This window comes from Budorcas taxicolor, chromosome 19, assembly GCF_023091745.1.
Source record: "Budorcas taxicolor isolate Tak-1 chromosome 19, Takin1.1, whole genome shotgun sequence".
NCBI lineage: Eukaryota > Metazoa > Chordata > Mammalia > Artiodactyla > Bovidae > Budorcas > Budorcas taxicolor.
In genome coordinates this window covers 50,241,036-50,254,306 of record NC_068928.1, presented here as the reverse complement: position 1 = coordinate 50,254,306, position 13,271 = coordinate 50,241,036, and the positions used below count along the sequence as shown (strand labels likewise).

At 52.8% G+C, this 13,271-nt stretch overlaps 1 protein-coding gene and 1 long non-coding RNA gene across 2 annotated transcripts; one reads left to right on the top strand and one right to left on the bottom strand.

Moving 5' to 3' along the window:
* The first annotated feature begins 2,493 nt into the window (after positions 1–2,493).
* On the top strand, positions 2,494–4,167 carry LOC128065664 (uncharacterized). Its single transcript, XR_008201076.1, has 3 exons — positions 2,494–2,630; positions 3,188–3,347; positions 3,996–4,167. It is a non-coding gene; the product is annotated as an uncharacterized LOC128065664 (long non-coding RNA).
* Positions 4,168–8,291: 4,124 nt separating this feature from the next.
* On the bottom strand, positions 8,292–10,924 carry LOC128065464 (L-xylulose reductase-like; the record flags this gene model as incomplete). Its single annotated transcript, XM_052658639.1, has 7 exons — positions 8,292–9,205; positions 9,325–9,442; positions 9,534–9,598; positions 9,698–9,797; positions 9,874–9,916; positions 10,014–10,168; positions 10,652–10,924. Coding segments are annotated over 7 exons (858 nt in total), but the record flags the coding sequence as incomplete, so codon positions are not given.
* Between the last annotated feature and the right edge of the window lie 2,347 nt (positions 10,925–13,271).

The following is a 13,271-nucleotide window of genomic DNA, read 5'->3' as shown; positions in this document are numbered from 1 at the left end:
GCCCACCAAGGCAGATGGACTTTAAAAGCTAAGGGAGAAACAGTTTTGGACCACGTGGTGTTCTGGTTCAGCTGCGCTGACCGGCAGGTGCAGACACGCTGATCCCCCTTCTCCCTCTGAGATCTGGCAGGTAAGGCTCCTCTCACCCCAATTAGGAAACCCCAATGGCAATTTAAGTGTTTCATTGAGTGGAAATATCAGAAGTACATATGGTACCAAGAACTTCATAGACAGAACAAAAAGGAAAAGTAGAAGACAGTCTGAGAAGGTAAACAAGATGGGAAGAAATGAATCTAAGGCAACTGTATTGGAGTGCAGGATTAAAAATTTAAAGAAGGGATGTGGAGGAGACTATGGGGTGAAGATGAAGCCTAACCACCTCCACATACTCTGTGAGGTCGAATGGCCCCCTATGGGAGTAGGATGGCCACTTAAAACTGGTGGAAGCAGTCTGTACAGTAGGAGAGCCGGGACACCTGAATCAATATCCATATATTGACTCATGGCTAGGGTTAGTTCAAAACCCTCCTACTTGGACAAGGTTCTGTATCCAGAAGGGAAAGGGAAAAATATTAATGGCACAAAAATTGACTGATGATAAAAAAAAAAAGTTCTACAGGATTTGGACGGGGATGACCTGACCCCTCCCCCATACTGGATAATGATGCGCCCGCCACCCAGTGCTCCACCAGGACCAGAGGCCGCCTTAATGCCCGATCCAGGGCCAGGTGAAGTTCCTGCAGCAGCCGCTGCTCCTCCGCCAGCTCTCCTGGAGATCGTAGAGCCGCCGTTTCGGCAGGCTCCTATCCCAGCGATGGATACCTCTGGTCAGAGCCCCCAGGATTCTACCTCAGCTGGACCTCCTAGATTGTATCCACCTCTCCCAGTGAGTACTGATGGGAAGGGGGAAGAAAACACAGGAATTAGACAGAGGCTGTGCTCCGCCAAAGAGCAGGGGGAAAGAAGCCCACTACAGATGCCCCTCAGAGGGTACAACAGTCTCCAGTTCAGGATGAATGGGGCACTACCATCCACCCCCCGTAGCCTAGTATTACCAGCCATTTTCCTCTACGGATGTATTAAACTGGCAGAGACACACTCCACCATACTCGGGGGAGCCACAAGCCATAATTAGGCTAATAGACACTACTTCTCGAACCCACCGCCCTGCATGGGATGACATAATCCAACTACTAGTCTCCCTTTTCAGCACTGAGGAAAGACACAGGATCCTAACTGAGGCCAGAAAATGGTTAAGGGAAATGGCACCTGAGGGTACTGCAAACCCGCAGCGGTGGGCAGAACCAGCCACCCCCGATGAGAGGCCCGATTGGGACTGTAACACAGAGGAAGGGAGAGGCCACCTGGAGAGGTATTGGGTGACTCTTTTACAAGGCCTCACAAGGGGGGCCTGAAAACCTATGAATATGGCAAAACCCTCCAAAGTGATTCAAAGGGAAACCGAATCACCCTCTGAGTTCTATGAAAGACTGTGCGAGGCCTATAGAGTTTATACGCCAATAGATCCGGAGGCCACTGGGTCTCAGATGGTGATAAATGCAGCCTGTGTGTCTCAAGCTTACCCCGAAAATGTAAGATGTGGGGCACCAAGTGACTCATGAATTTTTATACATCCCTGTATGCCCAGTACCTTTGTTGGGAAGAGACTTGCTGTCTAAATTGAGGGCACAAGTGACCTTCCCTCCCCCACAAAAGACACACTCTTTGAGTGGGCTCAACCACCTATTTACTCTCCCTCTTGGTAACCCCTCAAGATGAATGGGGGTTACTCAGTCTCCCAGGAGGGAAATTGGACCTGGACTGGACCTAAATTGTTGAGAGAGAGAGAGAGAGAGAGTTAACTCAACAATTCTCTGAGGTCTGGGCAGAAGACAACCCCTCTGCCCCGGGCTTGCAAAACAAGTCCCAGTGGTAATAGAGCTCAAACCCAATACAATTACATCAGCACTCACTCGCCTGGGGCCTGCCAGACCTTGCTAAGCTGTTGACTCTGCACATGACTGAAAAGGACAAGGTGGCTATGGGAATGTTGTCTCAGACTATGGGGACATGTGACAGACCCGTGCCTTATCTCTCGAAACGGCTGGACATTGTTGCCACTGGGTGGCTGGGATGCTTACGGGCAGTTGCTGCTGTTGTCTTACTGGTCTGGGAGGCAACCAAGCTGACTTTGGGCCAAGATTTGATCATAAAAGTCCCGCATGAGGTCAACACTCTCCTGTGAGGGGACCCCCATAAATGGCTGTTGACATCCCAGATTACTCAATACCAGGGACTGTTATGTGAGAATCCCCATGTTACAATTGAGGCTTGTCAGGCCCTGAATCTAGCCACTCTCCTTCCTGTGGGAGAAGGTGGGCCCTCACATGATTACAAGGAAATCCTAGAAGTTTATGCCAGCAGACCTGTCTTGAGAGACCGGCCAATCCCAGACCCAGATTTGGTCCTGTAAACCAATGCCACCAGCCTGGTGAAACAAGGACAATGACTGTTGGGATCTGCAGTAGTCATGGAAGAAACCATCGCTGAGGCTAGCTCTCTGCCATCACACTGGTCTGCTCAATGGGCCGAACTATATGCTCTAATCTGGGCCCTCCAGCTGTCAAAAGGTAAGAAGACAAACACTGACACTGACTCCAGGTATGCTTTTGCCACACTACATGTACACAGGGCTCTGTATAAGGAGAGAGGCCTTTGACAGCTGGTGACAAAGATATGAAAAATAAGGAAGACATTCTGACCCTATTAGATGCTGCCTGGGAACCAGAAAAGGGGTTGCAGTCATACACTGCTGAGGACGTCAAAAAGAGGATACTCCCCAGGCTCCGGGAAACAGACTGACAGATAAGACCGCTGAACAAGCAGCCGAGGGCTTGGGGGTGACAAGTGAAGCCCCTATTAAAGCTCTCGTATTGGCGGAGCTGCCTGACCTAACACTGGACTCTCCAAAATATAGTGAAGCCCAAAACCAACTAGCCAAAGCGGAAGGGGCCATCGAGACTGAAAAGGGACGGTGGGAACTGCCAAGTGGCAAATTATTGGTACCAGAGGAACTGGCACCCACTCTGGTAAGCCAAACACACCAAGCGACTCACCTAGGCCATGATAAACTGGAAGAGGTAATTCAAAAATATTTCTTGGTTCCCCACCTCTCTTCCCTATGCAGGACAGAATCTCAGAGCAGCACTGCCTGCTCACAGGTCAATGCTGCCTCTTGGCACAGACGGAAACCTCTGGGTATTCAGCTAAAAGGCAGGCTGCCCTTTGAACACCTGGAAGTGGACTTCACTGAAACGAAATCTCACCAACACTACCTGCTGGTCATGGTATGTACATTCTCAGGATGGGTAGAAGCTTTTCTTACTGGGGCTGAAAGAGCATCAGAAGTAGCCCAGTGCCTGCTTAGGGAGATAGGAGATAGTTCCCAGATTTGGATTTCCTACCAGCATTGGATCAGACAATGGTCTGCCTTTCGTAGCTGATTTAGTACAACAAATAAGCAAAACTTTAAACATCAAATGGAAACGACACACTGCATATAGGCCCCAGAGTTCTGGGATGGTGGAATGGACTAACTGGACACTTAAAGAGACACTCTCCAAAATGGATCATAGAGACTGACTGCTCCTGGGTGGACTTGCTTCCAATGGCTCCGCTAAGACTCAGGATGACCCCACGGTCCCATGGCTCTTCTCCATACGAAATTGTATGGGAGGCCCCCTCCCATAATAAAACAGCTATCAACAAATTTGCCTCAGGTAAGGGGAGATGAGATTTCACAGCAGATGGAACAACTGGGTAAGGTAATAAATCAGGTAACTAAGCTTGTACAAGAAAGGGTGCTGTTCCCCCTTGGGGAACAGATTCACGAATTTGTGCCCGGGGGTCAGGCGTGGTCAAGGACTGGAAACGTGACTCCTTGGCCCCACATTGGAAGGGTCCATATACTGTTGCTCTAACCAGCCCGACTGCAGTTAAACTTGCAGGTGTCACTCCCTGGATCCACCACACGAGGGTGAAGAGAGCATACCACGCAGACCTGGAGGACACTGAGTGGACTACACAAAAGGACCCTACTGAGCCCCGTGAAACCAAGATCGTCTTAAAAAGAAAAAGAGGTGAAGCTCTACAATCAACTGCTGCTACAAGGACTTGCTGGTATCATCTTGAGACTAACCATAGTTTCAGTACAAAGAGAGACCTGTGCTATAATTAAAGTTGAATGTTGTGTATATATTCCTGATTTGTCTGGTTATGTATCAGCTGCTTTAGATGACATGAAAAAGCAGGTAAAAGCAATGTCAAATGTAAACATTCCTTTCTGGACTTCGGTCCTATCTTGGGTGAAGGGGGATTGGTGGAAGACTATATTTAGCAATTTTAGAGTTCCCTTGATAGTTCTGCTTTGTGGACCCTGCATTTTACAATGTATTATGAACTTTGTAACTCAAAGGTTGGTGTCATTCTCCCAAATTGGTGGTCAGAGAGCCAGGGTCCAATATATCCCTATGAATGATGCTCATACTATCAATTAAGAGCATCAAGAGTGGGGAATGAAGGAGGAAACAGACAGAGCAGGCTCCATCTTGAAACCAGGACTCCATCCTGGGCGGGACTGTGGACTTTGAGTTACATGCCCAGTATCTATGGAAACGACATACCAACTGCAAAACCAGACCTCCAGAAGGAAGAGCCCCAGGTCTCGTACCTAAACTCTCTGTCACCTAAAAGAATACCCTAATTATCTGTGAAACCAAATAGAATCATACATTCTATTATGCTTAATGGGTATGACCACAAGCCTATTGATAATTGTCCACTGAGATCCAACCAGTTGATCCTAAAGGAGATCAGTCCTGGGTGTTCATTGGAAGGACTGATGTTGAAGCTGAAATTCCAATACATTGGCCACCTGACTGGAAGAGCTGACTCATTTGAAAAGACCCTGATGCTGGGAAAGATCGAGGGCAAGAGGAGAAGGGGACGACAGAGGATAAGATGGTTGGATGGCATCACCGACTCAACAGACATGGGTTTGAGTGAACTCCAACAGTTGGTGATGGACAGGGAGGCCTGGCGTGCTGTGATTCATGGGGTCGCAAAGAGTCAGACATGACTGAACGAATGAACTGAACTACCTAAGGCATATGAATCACAGGTTAACTTTGATTGTATCTTTCTTTTCCTTTGTTCAGACTAGTTTCAGGGAATTTGGGGAAGTAGGTTTGGGCATGTACATTAGAGTATATAAGGTTTTCACAAAAACTGGTCAGGGTCCTTGGCTAAGAGGAGACTCTTCCTTTGGCCTGCAGGTGTAATAACCTGCACTCCACTATCTGCATTGTCCTTCTGAGGGAGTTTGTTTCCCAGAATGCGTGGCTACAGCATGATCACTCACCTAGAGCCAGACATCCTGGAATGCAAAGTCAAGTGGGCCTTAGGAAGCATCACAACGAACAAAGCTAGTGGAGGTAATGGAATTCCAGTTGAGCTATTTCAAATTCTAAAAGAAAATGCTGTAAAAGTGCTGCACTCAATATGCCAGCAAATTTGGAAAACTCAGCAGTGGCCACAGGACTAGAAAAGGTCAGTTTTCATTCCAGTCCCAAAGAAAGCCAATGCCAAAGAATGCTCAAACTAGACACAATTCCACCCATCTCACATGCTGGTAAAGTAATGATTAAAATTCTCCAAGCTAGGCTTCAACAGTCATGAACTGTGAACTTCTGGATGTTCAAGCTGGATTTAGAAAAGGAAGAGGAACCAGAGATCAAATTGCCAACATCTGGTGGATCATCAAAAAAGCAAGAGAATTCCAAAAAAACATCTATTTCTGCTCTATTGACTATGCCAAAGACTTTGACTGTGTGGATCACCACAAACTGTAGCAAATTCTTCAAGAGATGGGAATACCAGACCACCTGACCTGCCTCTTGAGAAATCTGTATGCAGGCCAGGAAGCAACAGTTAGAACTGGACATGGAACAACAGACTGGTTCCAAATAGGAAAAGGAGTGCATCAAGGCTGTATATTGTCACCCTGCTTATTTAACTTATATGCAGAGTACATCATGAGAAACGCTGGACTGGAAGAAACACAAGCTGGAATCAAGGCTGCCGGGAGAAATATCAATAACCTCAGATACGCAGATGACACCATCCTTATGGCAGAAAGGGAAGAAGAACTAAAGCGCCTCTTGGTGACAGTGAAAGAGGAGAGTGAAGAAGTTGGCTTCAAACTCAACATTCAGAAAATTAAGATCATGGCATCTGGTCCCAGCGCTTCATGGCAAATAGACGGGAAAACAATGGAAACCTTGGCAGGCTATTGTTTTGGGCTCCAAAATCACTGCAGATGGTGACTGCAGCCATGTAATTAAAAGACGTTTGCTCCTTGGAAGAAAAGTTATGACCAACCTAGACAGCATATTAAAAAGCAGAGACATTACTTTGCTAACAAAGGTCCGTCTAGTCAAAGCTATGGTTTTACCAGTAGTCATATATAGATGTGAGAATTGGACTATAAAGAAAGCTGAGTGCCGAAGAATTGATGCTTTTGAACTGTGGTGCTGGAGAAGACTCGTGAGAGTCCCTTGGAGATCCAACCAGTTGATCCTAAAGGAAATCAGTCCTGAATATTCATTGGAAGGACTGATGCTGAAGCTGAAACTCCAGTGCTTTGGCCACCTGATTGGAAGAACTGACTTATTTGAAAAGACCCTGATGCTGGGAAAGATTGAAGGTGGGAGGAGAAGGGGACAAGAGAGGATGAGATGGCTGGATGGCATCACCGACTCAATGGACATGAGTTTGAGTAAACTCTGGGAGTTTGTGATGGACAGGGAGGCCTGGCATGCCGCAGTCCTTGGGGTTGCAAAGACTCGGACATAACAGAGCCACTGAATCACAGCACATTGGAGGACACAGTGGGTGCGAGTGACAGGGCACGGTTCTCCTGGCACCCACACATTGGGTGTGGATGTGTAGGAAGGTGGTCTGGTTAGGGGATGGGCCGGTGGAGCAGGTGTGGGAGTACAGGCCAGTCGGACAAAGCCAAGGTGTGGCCCTGCCCTCTCCCCTTTCCTGGCCGCCCCCAGGCTCTGTCAAGTACCTGGAGTGCTCAGCCCTGACCCAGCGGGGCCTGAAGACAGTGTTTGACAAGACCATTTGGGCTGTGCTCTGCCCGCCCCCCGAGAAAAAGCCAGGGAGGAAGTGCACGGACTTCCAGAGCCCCCGCTTCCAGAAAGTCCCTCCCTGCCTGTGTCTGTTGTGCTGAGATGTGTCCTTGAGTCTGCTGTGGGGGGTGCTGGGGGTGGGGAAGGGGAAGAAGCATGGGGATGAGGCTGCTGCTCCCGGGGCGCTGCGGGGGCCATCGGGTCCTGTCTGCTCTGCCTCATCTTCGTGGGGACGCAGCTCCAGCCTCCCCTGGCCCCCACAGAAGGCCGGAAGGGAGCAGGGTCTCCCTCAGGCTGTAGGGGCGGGTCGGGGCAGCCCCAGGATGGGCTTCCCAGATGGGGGAGTTTGGGGGGGGTTCTGTCCTTGTGCCCCATGATGCGGCAGCCCCTTCTTATTTTACAGAACAAATATTCTTCATCTCCTGTTCTCGACTCACTACCTGCCCTGCCCAGGTCTCTCCCTGCCTACTCCTCCACCCCGGGGGTGCTAGGCCCCCAACCCCTGCCAACCAAGGGTGCAGAGCAGGTGAGCTTGACACTCCCCACCCCCCAGCCGAAGGCCAGTTGAGCCCTCTCAGTCTCCATAGGAGGGACCCAGATCAAAGTGAGAATGAGTGTGCTTGGCCCCTTCTGAATAAAGCAAGCCCCTCCTGTGCTCACCTCAGGCCTCTAGGAGGGCACAGCACCCTTCAGCAGCTCCCAGGGGTGGCGCAGAACAGTCTGCAGTCAGGCCCTAGTGGGCCCTGTGGAGCCCAGGCCATGGCCAGGGGTCACTCAACTGAGTGTTCACGAAGACACACCGTCAAGAGGGAGGGCGTCCTGCAGCTGTGGAGGTGTGGAGAGGACAGGAGGGGTGGCAGACGGGTCAACAGGTTGGGTTTGCTGGGCAGACACGGCGGGAGGTGAGGGGTGGGCCCGGGCTGTCACTAGGACTTCACCCCTGGGGCCTGCAAGGCACCACTCTGGGCAGATCCGTGACATGAAGCTAAGTGACACTCAGCTCCCCCGCAGTGGTGTGCAGAGGGTGGACTGCGGGAGTTCAGGAATTCTGCTAGCCAGTTTTTAAGTAACCACTATTAAGAATTACATAAACTTGAAATCAGTTGTATTTTAAAATGAAATTAACAAATACTCAACATTTGTTCCATGACTTCCTAAACATCTTTGTACATGTACTGTTAGCTGTGCTTTGGGGTGTAAGCCTTTTGTGTCTGTGTGGTGAGGACAGCATGGAAAAGTGGAGGACAGGCATCTCTGTGCCAGCTCCACCTCAAGGACATCAAACAGGAGGGAATATGTCACCATGGAAGTTGGCAAATTCTACAGCTGGATCTCGCGCTGGACTGTGCCCAGTACATGGTGAAGGACTCACAACGCTGAGGGAATATTCTCTCCGTAACTGAAAACCACCACCTGATTCGGCAAAGAGGTCATTCAATCGTGAACAAAGCGGTGAAGTTCCAGCACGCAGCCTGCTCAGCTCACTTTTGTTTTCTGCGCTGACTTAAGGAACACCAATGAACATTCACGTTAAAAACACCACCGCTTCCACCCTAGAGGCCTCCGGACAGGGCTGAAGGCCATCCTCGGTCAAATTCACTACCCTCCTTAGAAGCTGGCCTTCTGGAAGGTCCTACATGTCTGCCAGGGACTTAGGCCCGAAAAACTCTGGCAGAAGAGCCAGGCTGCCACTGACCCAGGATGAGAGCTGAAAGGGTGTCTCTACCTGGGACTCGTCCCCATGCCCAGCTCTGAGCTTTGCATCTTCCGGCCACATGACTGCAGCCTAGGTGTGAGTGTGCAGGCTGGACGGAAGAATCATGTTTACTGAAGAGATGGGGAAGGGGGATGGGGGTAAAGGTGGGTTCAGCATGGAACAGGGGTGTGTGGGGATGGAGGGGGCGCTTAGGTAGCCAGGAAGCCCCCATCCACCGGCACAGTGGAGCCTGTGGTCATGCTGCTGCGGTCACTGAGCAGGAAGAGGATGGTGTCCACCACGTTCTCCATCTCTGCGGGCAAGGTGGCGTTCAGGACGTGCATGAAAGGAGCTGCCCTTCGTCCCTCCCTCCCACCCCTCACCTGAGCAGGCCACTGGCATGACTCCCAGCCGGGCTCCCGCCCAACTCACCGGCAAACCTGCCAAGGGGGATGCGGTCCAGCATGGCCTTGGCCTTCTGAGGGTCACTCCAGGCGGCCTGGCCCATGGGTGTCATCACCACCGTGGGGTTGACTGCATTCACACGGATCTGCACTGGCACAGGCAGGGGGGCAGCTCGGGGGACTGAGGCTCTCTGAGCACATGGACTGGGTGAGGGGAGGCGTCCCACTGGGGCTCACCTTGTGTTGCCCGAGCTCCACAGCCATCACTTTGGTCAGTATGTCCAAGGCACCCTTAGTGGAGCCTGTGAGGAGGGACGGCATGTGTGGAGCCTGAGCTGCCTGCTCAGATGGGGGGTGGCAGGGGGTGGGGTGGGGGCAGGGCACAGCCGGGGCTCACTCACAGTAGACACTGTGGTTAGTCAGGCCCCGTTGGGAGGCCTGGCTAGAAACATTCACGATGACCCCTGGGGCTCCCCGAGCTATCAGGCCTCGGGCCACAATCTGAAATCGCAGAAGAAGGATGAGGCAGGGCTGGCATCACCCAGCAATCCCCACTCCTGCCCTGAAGCCAGCGCACCTGGGACACCTGGATGACCGCCCGAAGGTTCACATTGAAAGACCTGGAGGCAGATGGACAGACCCTGGTCAGGGACTGAGGCCGCTGCAGCAGGAGACAGCCCTTCCCCAGGGGCGTTCCTCCACCCCACCCTGGCTTACATGTCATATGCCTCCTTGGTGACCTCCAGGAAGGGCTGTAGAAACGCCACAGCTGCATTGTTCACCAGCAGGTCCACAGGGCCAACACCTCCCAGCGCCTGCTCCGTGGCCTCCCAGTCAGCTAGGTCCACGCACACGGTCTCTACCCCGGGGCACTGTGTATATTAGGTGGTAACGGGGCACGTCTACCAGAGGCTCCATGCCCCGGGGAGGGGACAGCTGGGCCTCTCCCATTCAAGGGAGAGGGACTGTGTTTTCGTGACCTTTCAGTCTCACAGGGGTAGGGGGCTAGGGGGTCTCAGGGGAACCAGCCGCCTTTTGGGGGCTCCCAGGGTGCCGTCGGGAGAGAGTTAACTTGGCCTTTGGGCAACTCAACTCGGGGCTTCAGCATCAGGGATCTAGCCCCGCCTCCAGCCAGTCTACTTTCTCCCAGCGCCAGAGCGCCTCTGGCCCAGCAAAGCAGCCATTTCTGCCTCCTCCTAAGTCCAGGGGGAATCGTCGTTCTTCCGCGCGTCCGGCGAGGGGCGGGGGTGCTAAGAGTCCTTGCTGAGCCCCAGCGCCCAGCTCCCGTGTGTCCCTGCTGGGCCGCCCTCAGCTCCCCGCTGCTGCCCCCTGGGCCGGGACAGGGCGGCGCCTACCTCGTCGCGTGTAGCGCCTCGAGAGTGCCGTGCCCGATGCCTGCGAGGAGCGCGGATGAGTGAGGGTACCCATCCCTGGTCACCTTTGCCTGCCCCCGGCCACCTCTCCAGGCCCACCTTTGCCCGCCCCCGTGACGAGCGCGGAGTTCCGGCGGCCACACTGCCAATCTTGAGCGGCGCTCCTGGGTTCAGAAGGGCGCGGGGCGGGGCGCGGGGCGGGGCGCGGCGGGCCAATCGCAGGGTGGTGTCCCGCCGCGGGCGGGGATATTCAAATAGTCATCTCCCCGCGGGGGCGAATGGCCGAAAGGAGTGTGCGCGGCCGAGGTGAGGCACACAGAGTCCTCGCCTGACCCTGGGGCAGAGTTTATCAAACTGCCCTTTCAGCGGTCCTTCATCCCGAGGGGAAATAAGGTTAGCGGGCCCCACCTACATTTTCCCCTTCTCAAGTAGATTATTACAAAAATAAATAAATAAAATCAGATTTGGTAATTCATACCGGAAAGAAGGTACCTCGTGAAAGAGAACGCAGCGCTAACCCTTTTTTTGTTTCTCAGATGAAAAGTTTGGCTAAAAGGATCTCATGATCCCCTCCCCCAGACCTGGGAGCAGCTCACGCAAGCTCACTTGTAGTGCTTTGAGCGAAAAGGTTTGGACAAGCCTATAAGCCGGAAGAAGAACTGATGCGGAGAACTGACTCCTTGGAAAAGACCCTGATGCTGGGAAAGATTGAAGGCAGGAGGAGAAGGGGACGACAGAGAATGAGATGGTTGGATGGTGTCATCGACTTGATGGACATGATCTTCAGCAATCTCCGGGATTTAGTGCTGGACAGGGAAGCCTCGGATGGTGCAGTCTATGGGTCAAAACAAGTCGGACACGACTGAGTGACTGAACTGAACTGATAAGCCTGAAGCAGAGGCCAAGGACAGCAGAGGTGCACTTTAGCTGCAAAGGGTGTTGAGACACTAACTCATCCGACCCACCCGCAGAAGGTCACTAGTACTTCAAAGACTAGGATAGGTTGGCATAGGCTAGACTTGGGGTCATCAGGGTACCAGTGGCCCGAAAAGGGCAAGCATTGCTTCCTGGAGCTTTAGGGTCAGTTAGAGATATATGTGTGCTCACATGTCCATGCATGCACTGGTTCCACTGTTAAAGCTACTTTGTTCTGTGGATTATGGTGGGAAAGTCTAGAACCTGCCCTGAGGGCCTTCTTTGACCAGGATTATATAAGCAGTTGGTGACTGCAGGGCCCCTGGATCATGTGGCTTTGGGCCCAGAGGTGTGGATTGTCTGGAGGAGATGGTGACCTGGGGTCAGCAAGAGGCACAGATTTGAGAAGCCCCTGGAGGATCGCCAAGTGAATTCTCCCTACCAGACCTGGTCATGTGGTACTGCCCATCCCCTCTGGGCTCCCACCTAACCCTGCCTTCTGCTCCTAACCTTGGACCCTGCCATCTGCCTGCCAGAAGCCAAGGGGCAGGGAGTGGGGGGGACAGTCCCCAGCCTGTCCTTCCTGAGAGGCACATCAGCTCAGATCCCTTCACTGGCTCTTCCTGGCCCCCCAGAATGCTGTCCAAATCCTTTCTTTGTCCCGTGATCCTCTGTGGGCCAGTTCAGTTCAGCTCAGCTGTGTCCAACTGTTTGCGACCCAATGGATTGCAGCATGCCAAGCTTTCCTGTCCATCAGCAACTCCCAGAGTGGGCCAGTTGCACTGATCCATATCAGTTTTGGCACAGACCTTGCTCTGGAAGCCATGAGGCTGAGCAGAAGTGCCCTTTGCTCTCTCAACCCAGCACTACCAGTGCCTGGATGGCCCCACCCCAGCCCTTTGTCTCTTGCCTCCTTGCCCAGGGTTGTACACTGCACCAGGCCAGCTGACTGACCACCTCAGGCCCTCATCACACACTCAGATGGCATGGGTCCTGCAGGAAGCTGACTAGGGCAAGCACAACTGAATCCCAGCAGGGCCCGGGAGACCCTCTAGCTGCCCCAGCTGCAGGGCTCTTGTGTCCAGGGTCAGGCCAGGAACAGTAGGCAGGGCAGCAGCTCTGGACACTGCCCCAGCTGGGGCTGCCCTCCTCATGGATGGTCTTGAGGAGGAAGGTGTGCCCCAATGTGAAACTGGGTTTCTCACGGTTGGAGAAACCAGCCCCCTGCCTCCTTCACACCAGGGCTGAGAGCTCAGGACCATCTTCCCTAGGGATGGTCCAGAGCATCTCCCTGTAGCTCCTCAGATCCTCTTCCTTCTCCAGCCGAAGGTCGTCACAGCAGGGGGTGCTGGGCTGAAGGTCAGAGCCAGAGCCACAGGGAAGGAAAGTTGGGTGCAGGCTGCCAGGCTGCCCTCTGCACAGAGAAGGCTGGGTGTAGCAGGGCCATGGACAACAAAGACAAGGAAACACAGCCATTCAGATCAAAGTCACGGGTCAGCTGTGGAATTCCTTTGGCTTTGGATCTGCCCCCTCTCTACCTCTTGTAAGATTTTGTGTGGCTCAGTCCCTGATCCTCCCCTCCCTGCCCTTGGGGCAAGCCCATCCAGAGCCCTGGCAAGGCTACTAGTTTCAGGAGAGACCCCATGGACTGTAGCCTACCAGGCTTCTCCGTCCATGGGATTTTCCA